Genomic DNA, 17,638 nt, shown 5'->3' with positions numbered 1-17,638 from the left:
CCTAGTCACTACAAAGATACAGGTGTCCTTCCTAACTCAGTTGCCGGGGAGAAAAGAAACCACTTAGGGATTAATGGAGGTGTGAATGTTTCAGTCAGTCTCTCTCCCATCCCCCTAGAGTCCTGCATCAGGCAGTTTCATCAGCTGTCCAGGTGGCTGGTCTCAGATGATCCGGCAGGTGAAGAAGCCAGATATGGAGGTCCTGGGCTGGCGTGGTTACACATGGTCTGCAGATGTGAGGCCGGTTAGACCTACTGCCAAATTCTCTAAAACGACATTGGAGGCGGCTTATGGTAGAGACATGAACATTAAATTCTCTGGCAACAATTCTGATGGACATTCCTGCAGTCAGCATGCCAATTGCACGCTCCATCAAAACTTGTGACATCTGTGGCATTATGTTGTGTGACAAAACTGCATATTTCAAAGTGGCTTTTTATTGCCCCCAGCACAAGGTGCACCTGTGTAATGATCATGCTGTTTAATCAGCTTCTTGATATACCACACCTGTCAAGTGGATGGATTATCTTGGCAAAGTAGAAATCGTCACTAACAGAAATGCTCACTAACAGGGATTTAATATTTTTGGAAAATATTTTATTTCAGAACATGAAACATGGGACCAACACTTAACATGTTACATTTATATTTTTGTTCTGTATAGTTATAGACGATCCAATGGGATATTTTTCATAAGGGTAGCTAGCGCTGAGGTATAAAATAACGGTATCTAGCAAGGCTAACGTTACTTTTCCTTTGCTAGCTAGCTAACACACATTCACATCAAGCAGCTGAAATGACAGCAAACTATTTACGTTTTCATTTTTTTAAACCTTCATTTCTATTGCCAATTCTTTGGATATTGCCATTATAATGACCCTGATGAATTAATTTTCCTGGATCAGAAAAGCTGTCAATCTTGCCACGTTCGCATGGCATGGTGGAGATCGCAAAACAATACAAAAAATACAACATGTTGCACGGGTGGGATAGGCACACAAGGCTTGAGCAAAAACAAATGTCCAATGATTTTTGTCATTTTCCTGTTGAAAGTGATATCCCAAGTATAAATACAGTAAAGTACACACACTAAAGGGTAATACAGTTTGTTCTGAGCAAAATAGTGATTTTTAGACAACTACAAACTTCAAGGAGTAGGTCATTCAAGGAGTTGGTTTGATGGGAAGTCGTGATGTCATCGGCCTCCTCCCTTGCTCAAGGAGCAATAAAAAACAAAAAGGAAACCCCTCCCACTTGTGCTATGTCATGATTTACCTGGACCACCTATTGAGATGTGCCTTTTGTTAAGTAAACCAGGTGTTAAATTAGGTGAAAAGCAGACTGGAGTGCCACTTGAACCCCAGCTGTATTAAACCAAATGCTAGGCAAGAAGCATGGGGAAATAATGTCTAGACGCTTTTTTCCAGGGGAGATTACGTTTAAGTAGACTAATAGGGCACACTGCAATGTTGTAAAACAGACTACAATATGCCATGATTATGAAAATACAATCAGTGTATCATGTTTTCTCTCAGCTTTCGACACTTAGGACTTCATTGACCCGGCTACTCCTTGGAATGCCACTTACTGACCAACAGTAGTAAGCCTAATGTCTATGCCCACGCCTCGTTGACGTCTTGCATAGTCAGCACTTCTGACCCATATAAATCCCCACCGCAACAAAATCTGTCCTTCCTCTGCCACGACGTGGAGACAGCAACTCCGTCCACCCCCATCTAATAAAGAAAGCCAACCACCAAAATGACTACGGCACAACCCATATTTTCCAAGGGAGAAGACTGCAAAGCTGGCTGGCACGACGCTGGTGCTGGTTACAATGAGACCGACACTCATCTCGAGATTTTGGGCAAGCCCGTTATGGAACGTTGGGAGACTCCGTACATGCACTCGCTGGCAATTGTAGCCTCCTCAAAAGGTACAACACACAATGTGCAAGCTAGTGGGCCATATGAACGCACAGGACGACTAGACAGTGTGGATTTTGGTACTCTATGATATAGTTCCATAATAACATTTTACCTGACTGTAATTCATGTTCCTTACAAATGTGTAAAACAAATAGACCAATCAGCAGACGTTAGGAAAAGTTCATGAAACCAATGCGTTTACAGTTTATATGCGACGTTCCTCTCAATGCACGTTATGTTTAAAAGCATGGCAGAGTTGGATATAATGGCTTGTGGTTGCAGCAGGTGTTACTCTACCAATTGAACCGTGCCAAATGCGCACTTGCAGGGGAGTGTCAATAATTTATCACCGCATACCATTCAAGAAGTTTCATGATGATCACTGATACTTAAAATAAATATACATTAGGCTACGTTAAAGTTGCGTAAACGTTTAGAGTTGTTTGCGCACTCACGTCACCATAGCGCCCATGTTGCTGCATGGAGGAATGTGGCCCAATGAGAACCGTTTGGTTCTAAATACAATATGACCAGTTCTAGTAAATAGTGTATGTTTGTCTTTATATAGCTTTGGCAATGTCTATTGGAAAATACACATCTTTGGTGGCAAATTGCCAGTTGATAAGAGTAGTAGCCTAAAGGGTGAGGCAAAACAAAATGGTATTTTTCTAATCTATTTTTACACATTACTGAAAGACTACTCTGTGGAACTCCAAGTGGCCACAGGCCATCTATCACGTGCCGTTTTCCCCAAACATTCATTTGAGAATCCTTAAATAACAAACAAAAATTGTGCATTATTAGTTTTGTGAAAGGTGCCACAGCACTGGGATAAAGGTAGAACATTTGAAAACACTTCAATACGGGTAGATACTTAATCACAAATTGAGATGCTTGTTCTGCTTTGTCCCACAGGTGGACGGGTTCTGGAGATTGGGTTTGGCATGGCCATCGCCGCAACTAAAGTCGAGTCCTTCCCCATCGAGGAGCACTGGATCATTGAGTGCAATGATGGCGTGTTCACGAGATTGCAGGAGTGGGCCAAGGCTCAGCCACATAAAGTGAGACAAATCTTCAACTTCACATTAGGTTCTATTCAGACTTTCCCTCCTTTTTAATGTGACTGAAATTAACCTAAATTCTTCTCCACTCACAGATTGTGCCCCTCAAAGGCCTGTGGGAGGATGTAGTGGGCGGCCTTCCTGACAACCACTTTGATGGTAAGTTTCAAAATGCATTCTATTGGCATATCCATTATTGAATATTTTATATTCTTCAGTGAGTAAATTGCTTCAGATATGCATGTAGTTGTAATTATGCCTCTTCTATCAAAGGCATTCTGTACGACACATACCCTCTGTCTGAAGACACATGGCACACTCACCAGTTTGATTTCATCAAGGTAAGTACTTCGATGACCAAGGCTGCACATTACGAACATATCAGCAAAAGCACAGGAACCAACAGAGGAGTTGGTAATAAAGACTATAATACAGACAAATGTTTGGCATCATATATGATATCATAGCTGTATCCAACGCAAACATATGGCAGACGTTTACAGACATGAATCCAAATAGAATAAGACATTTCTTAATGGAATCTGATCCCTATCACTTGAAACAAACATTGCCTATCGTTCCACAATGACGAGCTAACGTTTCCATTAATAGTGCAATTGTTGAATTGTGTCTCATTAGGGCCATGCCCACAGGCTGCTGAAGCCAGGTGGCGTTCTCACCTACTGTAACCTGACCTCCTGGGGTGAACTTCTCAAGACCAAATATGACAACATCGACAACATGTTCCAGGTGAGGCGCCTTTCAGCCAGTCAATGATCAACACCTCATCTCTCTCTGAGGTGCATGGGTAGGCTACACGTGTTCCTTCTCGGGCTCGACACATTTCATTGCTTTTGCACACATTCTGCCCTTCTGCCAGATAGTACTTACAGGTATATCACTGATAGTTACTGTGGTATTACATGTAATTTCACGTGTGGCCCTCAATATTGTTTGGTTTGATGTTCATTCAACCATTAACCCATTAGTTTCATGTACAGTGACGTTATCTCTGTTGCACTCTGCTTATTTGGTATGTCTGTAGCTACAGTACTAACTAATTTTCCTGCTGCATTTTTAAATTTTAATTTTTATTTTACAGTACATCAAAGTGTACACTTGATCACAAATGTTCTATAATTTTATTTCAAAACTATGAAAATCAAATTCACAACCTGATTGATTCCACTCCTGTGTGGGGTGACGTGATTACTTAGACAAACTAAACCAATTACTGTATATCTACTAATACCATTTTTATTGCACTTGGTCCTGGCACTGTTAGAAAATCTGTCCTCAATTACCTTTCTTGGCTAAACAAAGGTTAATGATAAATTGTACCTGAACTGCAACTGCGTAACCCTTTAAACTCACTGCATAACCCTTTAAACTCACAGCCCCTATCATCCCGTATACTGGTTGAAAATTGCAGATTTGGTCACTGATAAGTGCCTAAATTGGAACTCAGTGGCTGTACAGTAACCTACTGTACCATATATGACGTCAGAGTTCAGGCTCTTCAATTTACAGCGCTTTATGGGATTCAACTGACAGCCGTTCTAAGCGTGTGTACCACACAAAAAAAAGATGCCCACATTTGTTTTCTGAGTGAGGGGAATGCTGTAAATCGAAAGATGAGATGTTGAGGACTATAATAAATACCGCTTTGATGTCATACAAGCAAACCACACACCAACATTATGTCCAAATGTGCACTTCACATTTCCATGTTTGAAAACTCACGGCATTTTAAAGTAGCAACATTTATGATCGATATGTTTGATGTACAGTTGCAAAGATGTGTCATACCCTGGATTGTCCTGGACAGAATGTCATATTGTGAAGAAAATTTGCAGGGAACATGCACTCATGACTCCATTCTACGCGCACCAAATGTATTATGTTTGTCTTAAGTGCCTTGTGAAAGCCTAACACTGTAAGATCGTATTTTATAACTTCGCTAGTCATGTTGGCAATTGAATAAGCTTTCAAATGATGCTCACCTGACCCAGATTGCGATTTATAATGAAATGTTTCTGGATTGTGTAAACAGTAATTGTGTGATTTTGGGGACGCAGGGCTGTGTTCAAAACAAAACTACAAGTATTCCAGCTTCAGTTCCTCAATGGCAAAGCTAGGAGAGCTCAAACAAGCATCTTATAGTTGAAGGCTCTTTCCACGAGTCATAAAAGTGCATTGAAATTACTTAGGAACTGTGCAGTTTGGACAAGTGTCCACTTGTAGACACCAGTTAGACCTCTCACTCACACTTGTAAGAATTTTGTTATGTTGCAGCTACCCCAAAATTGCCATGAATATTCTTATGTTACTGATTTGTATCCAGAGTATTTTCAGATTTCGTTGACAAATGCTGTGAAAAGTACAGTAAATGCAAATAAAATCAAGTTTGTTTGGATTCAGTCGTGTCAGGTGAACCGTTGTGTCCTCACCTTTGGGCTGATCATTTCCCCATAATCCCCAGTGTTCTTTCAATTGCTACCATGGTCATGCAAATGCTTTTTATGTTTCTTCTGACTGAAATGTTTCAATTTGGCACTATTCACATAACCCTTTACACTTGTGGAAAATTGGCCTAAATGGCCCCATAATGTGTGATGCAGGTCCACAATACAGACCAGATCTTTGTGTTAATGATTTTCAGGAGACCCAGATGCCTCAACTGCTCGAGGCTGGCTTCAAGAAGGAGATGATTAGTACCACAACCATGGATATTGTCCCCCCAAGCGAATGCAAATACTATGCCTTCCGCAAGATGATTACTCCCACCATTCTGAAAGAGTGAAATGGCTTGGTGCCACTGCAATGTCTTTATTCCTTAAGTGCCTGTATTTTAAAAAGCCACATTAGTTTACTGTCAAATCCATAAGCACTCAGGGATGTCCATCTTTCAATAAACCAATTTAAATCACATCAACTCTATTTTCTTCTGTCAAAATGAATTTGTTTGGGTATCACCTCTAACAGTTGTGCACCTCTTGCAATTTGTCACAGAATGCATTACATTTGAACTGTATTGCAACGTTAACAAGCATTTTACAAACCACACAGGCAGCCCAATTCTGATCTTTTCTCCAATTATTAGTGCTGCGCGATTAACCAAACTTCAGTTATTTAAACAACTAATTGACCGATTTATTTGAATTCCATTTAGTTTTGGGGTTTTCCTGTGAGCTCGATGCGCAGTTTCTCTAGAGCTAAATCAGATCAAACCTGAACTGTGCGATGTAGTTGGGAGTTTTTAGTTCGTTTCTCCCCACAAAAGGGCTTAATTATGGACAGAAATACTCAATACCCCCCTCAGACGATGGCGCATGTGAAGAAGCCAGATGTGGAGGTCCTGGACTGGTGTGGAAGTGGCCTTTTTATTGTCCCGAGCACAAGGTGCACCTGTGTCATGCTGTTTAATCCGCTTCTTGATATTCCACACCTGTCAGGTGGATGGATTATTTTGGAAAAGGAGAAATGCTCACTACCTGGGGTGTAAACAAATTTGTGCACATTTATTTGAGAGAAGCTTTTTGTACGTATGGAACATTTCTGGGATCTTTTATTTCAGCTCATGAAACATGGGACTGAGTTACTTCGGTTGCCCGACCGCCTACTTGTCTGGTCTGTGTTGAGCAGACACGGAGAGAACACAGTTGCTGCTCAAGGCACAGTATCTCACCCTGAAAATACATGATTGATAGTTGGTGATTAGCAGTCAAAAGTATGCCTTGTTTACTTTGAACTACTAAAATTGTGATTGTCAGACAGCAGCTCTACAGAGATGACTTGGAACTAAATAATCAAATAAAACTAATGTAATATACACAAGTGAAATATTTTAAAGGATAGTTAATAAATGATAAGCAGTAATGGGCAGTCACTACCATCAAGGGACTTAATTGTTTTATTCTGTGTTACAAGTGGCGCAGCGGTTTAAGGCACTGCATCTTAGTGCAAGAGGCGTCACTACAGTTCCTGGTTCGAATCCAGGCTGTATCACATCCGGCCATGATTGGGAGTCCCATAAGGCGGCACACAATTTGCCCAGTGTCATCCGGGTTTGGCTGTCATTGTAAATAAGAATTTGTTCTTAACTTACTTGCCTAGTTAAATAAAGGTTCACATTTTTTTTTACAGCATTCAGAAAAATGTACGAAAATCGCCAAACCTTCATTTTAATTATTATTATTTTTTTTTAATATATAATCGAACAGACCACAAAAAGCAATTATTGATATTTTGGCAAATCAGACCAGTTCTTTTGCCAAATAATTGGGCAAAAGATCAGAATTGGGCTGCCTGTTTAAAAAGCTTTCGATTTGCCATTTGACTGAATATAAATCAAAATTGCATTCTCTTTTGACAAAATAATTATTTCCTGAGGGGCTGGGACAAGCTGCAGAATAAGTCCCTTAAGTAAAGAGATGGAAAAAGTAACTATCTAGAGAAGTTGTTAATCATTAATGGATAAGTAGTCGTGGCACATTGCCTCACTTATTGTCCCTGGTTATAGATAAGTGTTATTTGTAGCTTACACCCCAGTCATGAAGTGTTTTTTTAAGTAGAGGTCCTCTGGATATTGGACAACCTTCAGATCTCACAATAATTCAACTGAATCCATAAATATTTACCATGGGGTCACAAATCCTTGAGCCTGGTAAATATGAGTTACTGAAAATGAGATTTATCAAATATCAACTTATATTTATGGAGCCTGCATTTCTTGCAGAATAAGCACAAGAGGGCAACAATTCAACATTTTATGTAGATTGGATGTAATTTATCGTGCCAAATTACACAAGGGGAGCTTTTTTGTGCAAACATGTTAAATGGTTTAGACCTATCAACTTTCCCATAAAATATTAATAGCTCCACCCTGCTTCCTGATAGGCTAGATGGAATTGTATCCATATTGCTAACTACCAATCGTCTAAGATGTACACAAGTGCATACAGGGTTAATTTGGGATTGGGTGTTGCTGAGTAGAACCAAAGACAGGCCCTGTGACAATAATTTGAGGTTGTATCCAACCTCATTTCCTTGAAGTAAACACTGATCTGACATGACAATTGGTGAAAGCAATACCAAGGAAAGCTTGCTTACACCAATTCAATGTCAGATCAGTGATTACTTCAAGGAAGAAAGGAAACATTGAGTATTCGAACAGGAACTATTTGGTAGAACCAGAGACAAAGGAAGAAAATATCTAAACTCTGTAGAACAATTGTGTGCCAAGTGCACCATCTACTGACTGAAGTACAAATAGTCTTCAGATAAAGTACACATTACAAAAGAATAGACCACAAAAGACAGTAAAAGACCTGATGTGACTTCTAAATAGTGATGACCATAGAAATATTGTTTAAAATGTTCAGTTAAAATTATTATATTGCTGAGAGAAAATTGGAAATTGATGAATGTCATACCTGCCAGTATCATAATCTGTGCAGGGCCAAGAACAACAGTTAAACTAATGACAAGAAATTAATTTTATTGTTTATACAGAGAAGAGGAGCCAGAGAACACCCAGAGTGACTCCTGAGGATATTGCCTACCGGTTTACTGGGTGGCCAGACCACCCATAAATACAACATTTACAGACAGCAAGAGAGAGAATTTCACTTGCGATACCAAATCCTCATTTTCTTCTCTCTCTTTATTTTCTTCTGCAACTGGAGCGTCCCGTAGAGAAGGGCCTCTGCTGTGGGAGGGCAGCCTACAGGAGGACAATTAAACAATCAACTTGAGTCAAATGTTTCCTATAAACGCAAATAAAATAAACAACAAAAAAAAGAGCTATTGTTGCGATTTGTTTCTTTTCCACATTGCTGTACATATATCCGGGACAGAACAAAATATTTGTTTCATAATAATTATAAAGAACAAAAACAGAATGAGATACCTGGAACGTATATGTCCACTGGTACGATGCGGTCACACCCTCTGACCACTGCGTAAGAGTAGTGGTAGTAGCCGCCCCCATTGGCGCAGCTGAAGGACAGAGTAATAAGATACAATGTGGCTCAACTAACAGTTAAATATGAAATGCAAGATGAAAATGTCAACCAACACTGTAAAAGCACTGTGTGTAATGGTAAAACTTGGTGTGGAGAAATAAATCACAAATCGGTAGAAGCAGTTAACTTTAAGGAGGTTGTGTTAAACAATCAGGTGTTTTTAAATGAAAAAGTTAAGGCGATCATGAGATCCATTTCAAACAAGATAACCACTAAAATGTTTCTGTTTAAACCTAATCATATTACGACAGTACTTTACCTTCCCATGGAAATGACATATCTTGGCTCAGGCATCTGGTCATAAACCTAGGGGAAATAATGAACATCATGGTGAATTCATACACTCAATAAAAGCAAATACAGAACTCCTTTCTCCAAAGAAAGAAGTCCTTCAGTCAAATACCTTGCGCAAAGCGGGGGCCATCTTGTTGGTCAGAGTGCCTGCCACAATCATGACGTCGGCCTGTCTGGGGCTGGCTCTGAACACCACTCCGAACCGGTCCATGTCATAACGAGGAGCCGCCATGTGCATCATCTCCACCGCACAGCACGCCAGTCCAAACGTCATGGGCCAAAGGGAGCTCTAATGTAGAAACACACAAAGACAGATAGGTCGACAAAGCAATCTGAACAAAGATCACCTAGTCAGTCAATGTTTTTCCCTTATTCATCTCTGGTGAAAAGAAAAGCGAGCTATGGCTGGGGGGCCCCACCACCTCTTGAGCAAAACATTTTAGCGGCCCCCCTCTTGATGGCAATGAAGAAAAAAAATTGTAAGTTGTTTCAAAGCTAATTTCCTGCAATTCTACACATTTTGCCATGAATTATGCCATGTTAACGTGATATCTGAGTGAGAGTGACTAACAAAATCAAATAAAATACAATTTTATTGGTCACATACACATGGTTAGCAGATGTTATTGCGAGTTTAGCGAAATGCTTGTGCTTCTAGTTCCGACAGTGCAGCAATATCCGAGTCTGAGTCACTGGCTTACTGGTGCTCTTCCATGCCGTCCCTAGGAGGGGTGCGTCACTTGAGCGGGTTGAATCTCTGACGTGATCTTGATGTCCGGGTTGGCGCCCCCCTCGGGTTCGTACCGTTGGGGAGATCTTCGTGGGCTATACTCGGCCTTGTCTCAGGGTAGTAAGTTGGTTGTTGAAGACATCCCTCTAGTGGTGTGGGGGCTGTGCTTTGGCAAAGTGGGTGGGGTTAAATCCTGCCTGGTTGGCCCTGTCCGGGTGTATAGTCGGACGGGGCCACAGTGTCTCCCGACCCCTCCTGTCTCAGCCTCCAGTAATTATGCTGCAATAGTTTCAGTTGGGGGGCTAGGGTCAGTCTGTTATATCTGGAGTATTTCTCCTGTCTTATCCGGTGTCCTGTGGGAATTTAAATATGCTACCTCTGATTCTCTCTCGCTCCCTCTCTCGGAGGACCTGAGCCCTAGGACCATGCCTGGCCTGATGACTCCTTGCTGTCCCCAGTCCACCTTGTCGTGCTGCTGCTCCAGTTTCAACTGTTCTGCCTGCGGACCTGCTGTTTTCAACTCCCTCTACCACACCTGCTGTCGACATCTGAATGATCGGCTATGAAAAGCCAACTGACATTTACTCTTGAGGTGCTGACCTGTTGCACCCTCTACAACCACTGTGATTATTATTATTTGACCCTGCTGGTTATCTATGAACGTTTGAACATTTTGGCCATGTAATGGTATAATCTCCATCCCGCTCAGCCAGAAGCGGACTGGCCACCCCTCAGAGCCTGGTTCCTCTCTAGGTTTGTTCCTAGGTTCCTGCCTTTGTAGAGTTTTTTCCCCCTAGCCACCATGCTTCTACATATGCGTTGCTTGCTGTTTGGGGTTTTAGGCTGGGTTTCTGTATAGCACTTTGTGACATTGGCTGATGTAAAAAGGGCTTTATAAATACATTTGATAGATTACATGTTAGAACAATCAAACAGTTCCACAACTACATAATACACACAAATCTAAGTAAAGGAATGGAATATATACATATAAATATATGAATGAGCAATGACAGAGCTGCATAGGCAAGATGCAATAGATGGTATAAAATATAGTATATACACCTTAGCCAAATACATTTAAACTCAGTTTCACAATTCCTGACATTTAATCCTAGTAAAAATTCCCTGTCTTAGGTCAGTTAGGATCACCACGTTATTTTAAGAATGTGAGATGTCAGAGTAATAGTAGAGAGAACGATTCATTTCAGCTTTCATTTCTTTCATCACATTCCCAGTGGGTCAGAAGTTTACATACACTCAATTAGTATTTGGTAGCATTGCCTTTAGATTGTTTAACTTGGGTTAAATGTTGGTTTTTGGTAGCCTTCCATAAGCTTCCCACAATAAGTTGGGTGACTTTTGGCCCATTCCTCCTGACAGAGCTGGTGTAATTGAGTCAGGTTTGTAGGCCTCTTTGCTCGCACAAGCTTTTTCAGTTCTGCCAAGAAATGTCCTATAGGATTGAGGTCAGGTCTTTGTGATGGCCACTCCAATACCTTGACTTTGTTGTCCTTAAGCCATTTTCCACAACTTTGGAAGTATGCTTGGGGTCATTGTCCATTTGGAAGACATTTGCGACCAAGCTTTAACTTCCTGACTGATGTCTTGAGATGTTGCTTCAATATATCCACATATTTATCCTCCCTCATGATGCCATCTATTTTGTGAAGTGCACTTGTCCCTCCTGCAGCAAAGCACCCCCACAACATGATGCAAGCCTCACCCTTTTTCCTCCAAACATCAGAATGGTCATTATGGCCAAACAGTCTATTTTTGTTTCATCAGACCAAAGGACATTTCTCCAAAATGTACCATCTTTGTCCCCATGCGCAGTTGAAAACTGTAGTCTGGCTTTTTTTAATGCCGGTTTTGGAGCAGTGGCTTCTGCCTCGCTGAGCTGCCTTTCAGGTTATGTCGATATAAGACTCGTTTTGCTGTGGATATAGATACTTTTGTACCCGTTTCCTCCAGCATCTTCACAAGGTCCTTTGCTGTTGTTCTGGGATTGATTTTCACCTTTCGCACCAAAGTACGTTCATCTCTAGGAGACAGAACGCGCCTCTTTCCTGAGCGGTATGACAGCTCTGTGGTCCAATGGTGTTTATACTTGCGCACTATTGTTTGAACAGATGAACGTGGTACCTTCAGGCATTTGGAAATACACCTCCAATTGACTCAAATGATGTCAATTCGCCTATCAGAAGCTTTTAAAGCCATGTCATCATTTTCTGGAATTTTCCAAGCTGTTTAAAAGGCACAGTCAACTTAGTGTATGTAAACTTCTGACTTACTGGAATTGTGACACAGTGAATAACTGAAATAATCTGTCTGTAAACAATTGTTGGAAAAATTACGTGTCATGCACAAAGCAGATGTCCTAACTGACTTGCCAAAACTATAGATTGTTAACAAGAAATTTGTGGAGTGGTTGAAAAACTAGTTTTAATGATTCCAACCTAAGTGTATGTAAACTTCCGACTTCAACTGTACATATGAGATGAGTAATGCAAGATATGTAAACATTATTAAAAAGTGGCACTATTAAAGTGACTAGTGATCCATTTATTAAAGTGGCCAATTATTTCAAGTCTGTATTCAGGCAGCAGCCTCTGTGTAAGTGATGGCTGTTTAACAGTCTGATGGCCTTGAGATAGAAGCTGTTTTTCAGTCTCTCGGTCCCAGCTTTGATGCACCTGTACTGACCTCGCCTTCTGGATGGTAGAGGGAAGAACAGGCAGTGGCACGGGTGGTTGTTGTCCTTGATGATCTTTTTGGCCTTCCTGTGACATCGGGTGGTGTAGGTGTCTTGGAGGGCAGGTAGTTTGCCCCCGGTGATTCGTTGTGCAGACCGCACCACCCTCTGGAGAGCCATGCGGTGTGGGCGGTGCAGTTGCTGTACTAGGCGGTTATGCAGCCCGACAGGATGCTCTCAATTGTGCATCTGTAAAAGTTTGTGATGGTTTTAGGTGACAAGACAAATTTCTTCAGCCTCCTGAGGTTGAAGAGGCGCTTTTGCCCCTTCTTCACCACACTGTCTGTGGGTGGATTATCCTCAAAGCGGGCAAGAAGGTGTTTTGTTTGTCTGGAAGCAAGATGGTGTCCGTGACGTGGCTGGTTTTCTTTTTGTAGTCTGATTGTCTGTAGACCCTGCCATATACGTCTTGTGTCTGAGCCGTTGAATTGCGACTCCACATTGTCTCTATACTGACATTTCGCTTGATTGCCTTGCGGAGGGAAAAACTACACTGTTTGTATTCGGCCATAATCCCTGTCACCTTTCCATGGTTAAATAAGTATGTTCATGCTTTCAGTTGTGTGTGAATACCGCCATCTATCCACGTTTTCTGGTTATGGTAGGTTTTAATAGTCACGGTAGGTACAACATCTCCTATGCACTTCCTTATAAACTCACTCACTGAATCAGCGTATACGTCAATATTATTATCTGAGGCTACCTGTAAAATGTCCCAGTCTGCATGATCAAAACCGTCTTGAAGCATGAATTCCGAATGGTCAGACCAGCGTTGAATAGTTCTTAACACAGGTACATCCTGTTTGAGTTTCTGCCTATAGGAAGGGAGGAGCAAAATGGAGTCGTGGTCAGATTTGCCAAAAGGAGGGCGAGGGAGGGCCTTGTATACATCGCGGAAGTTTGAGTAACAGTGGTCCAGTGTTTTTCCAGTGCGAGTGCTACAGTCGATATGTTGATAGAATTTAGGTAGCCTTGATCTCAAATTTGCTTTGTTAAAATCCCTAGCTAAAATAAATGGAGTCTCAGGATATATAGTTTCTTGAGGGCCATCGTGGTGTCGGCTGGAGGGGTATACACAGCTGTGACAATAACCGAGGAGAATTGTCTTGGGAGATAACACGGTGGGCATTTGATTGTGAGAAATTCTAGGTCAGGTAAATAAAAAGACTTGAGTTCCTGTATGTTGTTACAATTACACCATGAGTCATTAATCATGAAACATACACCCCCACCCTTCTTCCCGGAGAGATGTTCATTCCTGTCGGCGCGACGTACAAAGAATCCAGGTGACTGTATTGACTCCAACAGCATATCCCGATTGAGTCATGTTTCCGTGAAACAGAGCATGTTTACAATCCCTGTCTCTGTGGAAAGCAACCCTTGCCCTAATTTCGTTTCTACATTGTTATCTAGAGACTGGACATTGGGGAATAATATACTCAGAAGCGTTGAGTGGAGTGCGCGCCTTCGAAGTCTGACCAGAAGACAGCTCCGTCTACCTCTTCTCTGGCGGTGTTGTTTTGGGTCAGCCCCTAGAATCAGCTCAAATGCCTTGGGTAGTTCGGACAAAGGATCCGCTTCGGGAAAGTCGTATTCCAGGTAAGTTCACGTCGCTCTGATATCTAATAGTTCTTCCCGGCTGTATGTAATAACACCCAGATTTTCTGGCCTAACAAATACATAAAAGAACAAAATACTGCAAAGTTTCCTAAGGACTAGAAGCGAGGCTGCCCTCTCTGTTAGCACCATTTTGTACAATGTGGGTCAGGGCCCGTGGGCATGTGCCCGGTCGGTATTCTTACCAATCCAAAAATTCTTAGCTGACATGGCTAATTGAGTGACTGTCAGTGATTAACAAAACTAAAACTTCCCATGTACAACCAAGCGTAGAAATTGCACCTTGTGTATTCTACTTTTCTGACTCAACAGTATGTTGAGACCCGACTGAGTTCCAAAAAAAAAAAAAAGCTTAAGGCTTGTTTAGAGGAATGCCTGTGATCATACGGTGCTGCCCTCTGTAGTTAGTTTAATCATTTTGACAGTTGTTTGACTGGCAGCCAGTCAGCCACAGAATAGAGAATGTCACAAGAGTTTTAGATGGAGGGGTGCACTTCTTGATTTTCTTATTGAAAAATTGACACAAACATTCAAAATGGACCATATGCCACTGAAGAACATAGAGTACTTGCGGTGTGGCATTGACTTACCCTGCGTGCCCAATTCACCAGATCATCCAGCTTAGTGATAACATACTCTCCCTTGCTGCTCGTTACTGCAGCGGGCTTGGCAGCAGCCACCGCTGTGCTTTTCTCTCTGACTGAAACCACACTGGAAGAAAAGGAGGTAATATGAAGCACTCAAACAAACATTTTGACAAATGTAGATGTTTACAGGACCTCCCTTACCATGTAGCATTGCCACTTTTAGCAATGTGGTGTAGTGACGAGCTCGGTTGTATTGCAAATACTGAAATGGATCTGTGTGGTAGAAAAAGATTAGGTAATACGACTTCACAATATAAGACTGACCAAGACAAACTAAATGGCATTAACTACACTACTTTAAGGATTTAATAAATAGAGCAAACATTTCATAAGGTAACTGGTGATTTCAAAACAGAAAGAACCTGTTACTAACTATAGTAAATCCTAGGCCTGTCTTAGTTTAATCACCTTATCTGCGTAATTTGCCTAACGTTATGCTTACCTTGATGAAAAGGTACCAAACGCGGCGAGGCGAGCAACTGCACAGGAAAGAAAAAAAGCACAGATGTCAACAAATGTATCTATAGGTTGTATTTAGATAATGTAACAGTTACTTGCGAGCCACATAGAAATATTGGCTATAGACAAGGCAGTGCGCTTTCTTGGGTGATATAACAAGCTGATTGACGTTTGTGATAGAAATATGAATAGCGACAGTAGCTACCATCCATGTTTTACTTAACTAGGCAAGCCAGTTAAGAACAAATTCTTATTTACAATGGCGGCCTACACCGGCCAAACCCGGACGACGCTGGGCCAATTGTGCGACGCCTTATGGGACTCCCAATCACGGCCGGTTGTGATACAGCCTGGATTTGAACCAGGGTGTCTGTGGTGACACCTCTAGCACTGAGATGCAGTGCCTTATACGGAACCCAAACCGGCGGCGCGCGTGCGTGCGCAATCGTGCATACATTTATTTTGTCCCCCTACACCAAACGCAATCACAACACGCAGGTTAAAATATCAAAACAAACTCTGAACCAATGACATTAATTTGGGGACAGGTCGAAAAGCATTAAACATGTATGGCAATTTAGCTAGTTAGCTTGCACTTGTTAGCTAATTTGTCCTATTTAGCTAGCTTGCTGTTGCTAGCTAATTTGTCCTGGGATATAAACATTGAGTTGCTTTTTTACCTGAAATGCACAAGCTCCTCTACTCCGCCAATTAATCCACACATAAAACAGCCAACCAAATAGTTTCTAGTCATCTCTCCTCCTTCCAGGCTTTTTCATCTTTGAACGTACATGGTGATTGGCATCTAAACTTTCATAATATTACCACGACTACCGGAAAAACAGTTCATCTTTCAATCACCCACGTGGGTATAACCAATGAGGAGATGGGAGAGGCAGGACTTTCAGCGCGATCTGCGTCAGAAATAGAAATGAGTTCTATTTTAGCACTTGGCATCGCAGACGCTCGTTGGCGCAATAATTGAATAACATGGATTTCTACATTTATTTTGCGACGCTTGCGCACGCGATGTGTCCGGTCTGGTCAGCATGTTAGACCGCTGCGCCTCTCCGGAGCCCCTAAATCACGTTACTTAACACTATGAGCCATTGCTCTTATGTAAAACAGGGACATGTATTGGTCTTTACTAGATTACCATTGAGACGTTAATAACCATGCACAATGTGTGAGAAACTTCACGCGTGCTAGTTTTATAGCTAGCTAACTACACAAACAAACAGCATTTGCGCCTTAGCTAACTAGCATAGACAAGAGTTGTTTCTGATCAAGCCAGGGGTTCTGTAGTGCTAGCAGCTAACTAGCTTGCAAGGTCAGGGATTACAAACCGTTGTGATAGCAAAAAATTTCACGGCAACCAATATAATACATTAATCGGAAACCATACAAAAGTGTAATATTTGTGAGATAAATTAGTTCGATATTTTTCAGAATGATATGTTCCAGTAACTAGCTTTACGTTTTAGCCAAAACATCACTCACCGACCAACGCCGCCATCATAAGCAAATATAATAGCTAGGACTTCCGGTGACTATGCTTACATGCTAGAACCATTTGGGGCGCTCTCTTCCATATTTCTTTATTGACAGGACTACAAAAATGTATGTATATTAGTAAAACGTAGGCCTATTGGTTGGTCTGAACTTTCGAAGTGAATTGCTCACAGTAAAAAACAAAGGTGTAGAAAATAATGTCACATTAGCCAGTGGATCCATGGGGTAAGAAGTAGATCAGAACAGATCCAGGATCAGTTTACACAACCCAAATCATAGCCCATTACAACGCAAAACTGACTTCAAAATGCAATAATTGGGCGCCAGTCTGTGGCGGGAATATTTATTGATCATGCGCATGTAGGCCTGTTCAAATGTCAAACAACAACCGTTATACACTTGTCAAAATCAGTTAGTCATGTTGGAGGCATGAGAGTTCGCAAAATGAAAGTGTTGTTTCCTTAAGACCAAAAATAAATCAGCTGAACAGTTAAAAAAAGAAGCCAGTATGAGTTACATTAGTACATTAGTTGCTCTTTGTGTATGGTGTATGTGTGCACAATTTATGCAGAGGTCATCTACAACAACAGTTGGGCTCTATATTTAAGT

The 17,638-nt window shown here is 41.4% G+C and overlaps 2 protein-coding genes across 2 annotated transcripts; one reads left to right on the top strand and one right to left on the bottom strand.

Annotated features, from left to right (window-relative positions):
- The first annotated feature begins 1,690 nt into the window (after positions 1–1,690).
- Positions 1,691–5,919, top strand: LOC100196494 (guanidinoacetate N-methyltransferase). The gene is given in 6 exon segments (NM_001141523.1): positions 1,691–1,936; positions 2,844–2,989; positions 3,085–3,148; positions 3,263–3,330; positions 3,629–3,739; positions 5,652–5,919. Coding segments are annotated over 6 exon segments (705 nt in total). The 5' UTR covers positions 1,691–1,761; the 3' UTR covers positions 5,793–5,919.
- Positions 5,920–8,472: 2,553 nt separating this feature from the next.
- LOC100194687 (NADH:ubiquinone oxidoreductase core subunit S7) lies at positions 8,473–17,126 on the bottom strand. Its single transcript, XM_014216134.2, has 8 exons — positions 17,018–17,126; positions 15,501–15,537; positions 15,200–15,271; positions 15,002–15,122; positions 9,419–9,598; positions 9,275–9,321; positions 8,901–8,989; positions 8,473–8,714 (listed from the first exon to the last, which is right to left on the bottom strand). Exons 1-8 carry the CDS (start codon positions 17,034–17,036, stop codon positions 8,617–8,619), a joined length of 663 nt encoding a protein of 220 aa, XP_014071609.1. The 5' UTR covers positions 17,037–17,126; the 3' UTR covers positions 8,473–8,616.
- Positions 17,127–17,638: the final 512 nt, after the last annotated feature.

The sequence above is a fragment of the Salmo salar genome, chromosome ssa10 (assembly GCF_905237065.1).
Source record: "Salmo salar chromosome ssa10, Ssal_v3.1, whole genome shotgun sequence".
Classification (NCBI taxonomy): Eukaryota; Metazoa; Chordata; class Actinopteri; order Salmoniformes; family Salmonidae; genus Salmo; species Salmo salar.
The sequence above is the reverse complement of the archived record's forward strand: the minus strand, read 5'-3'. Positions and strand labels throughout refer to the sequence as shown.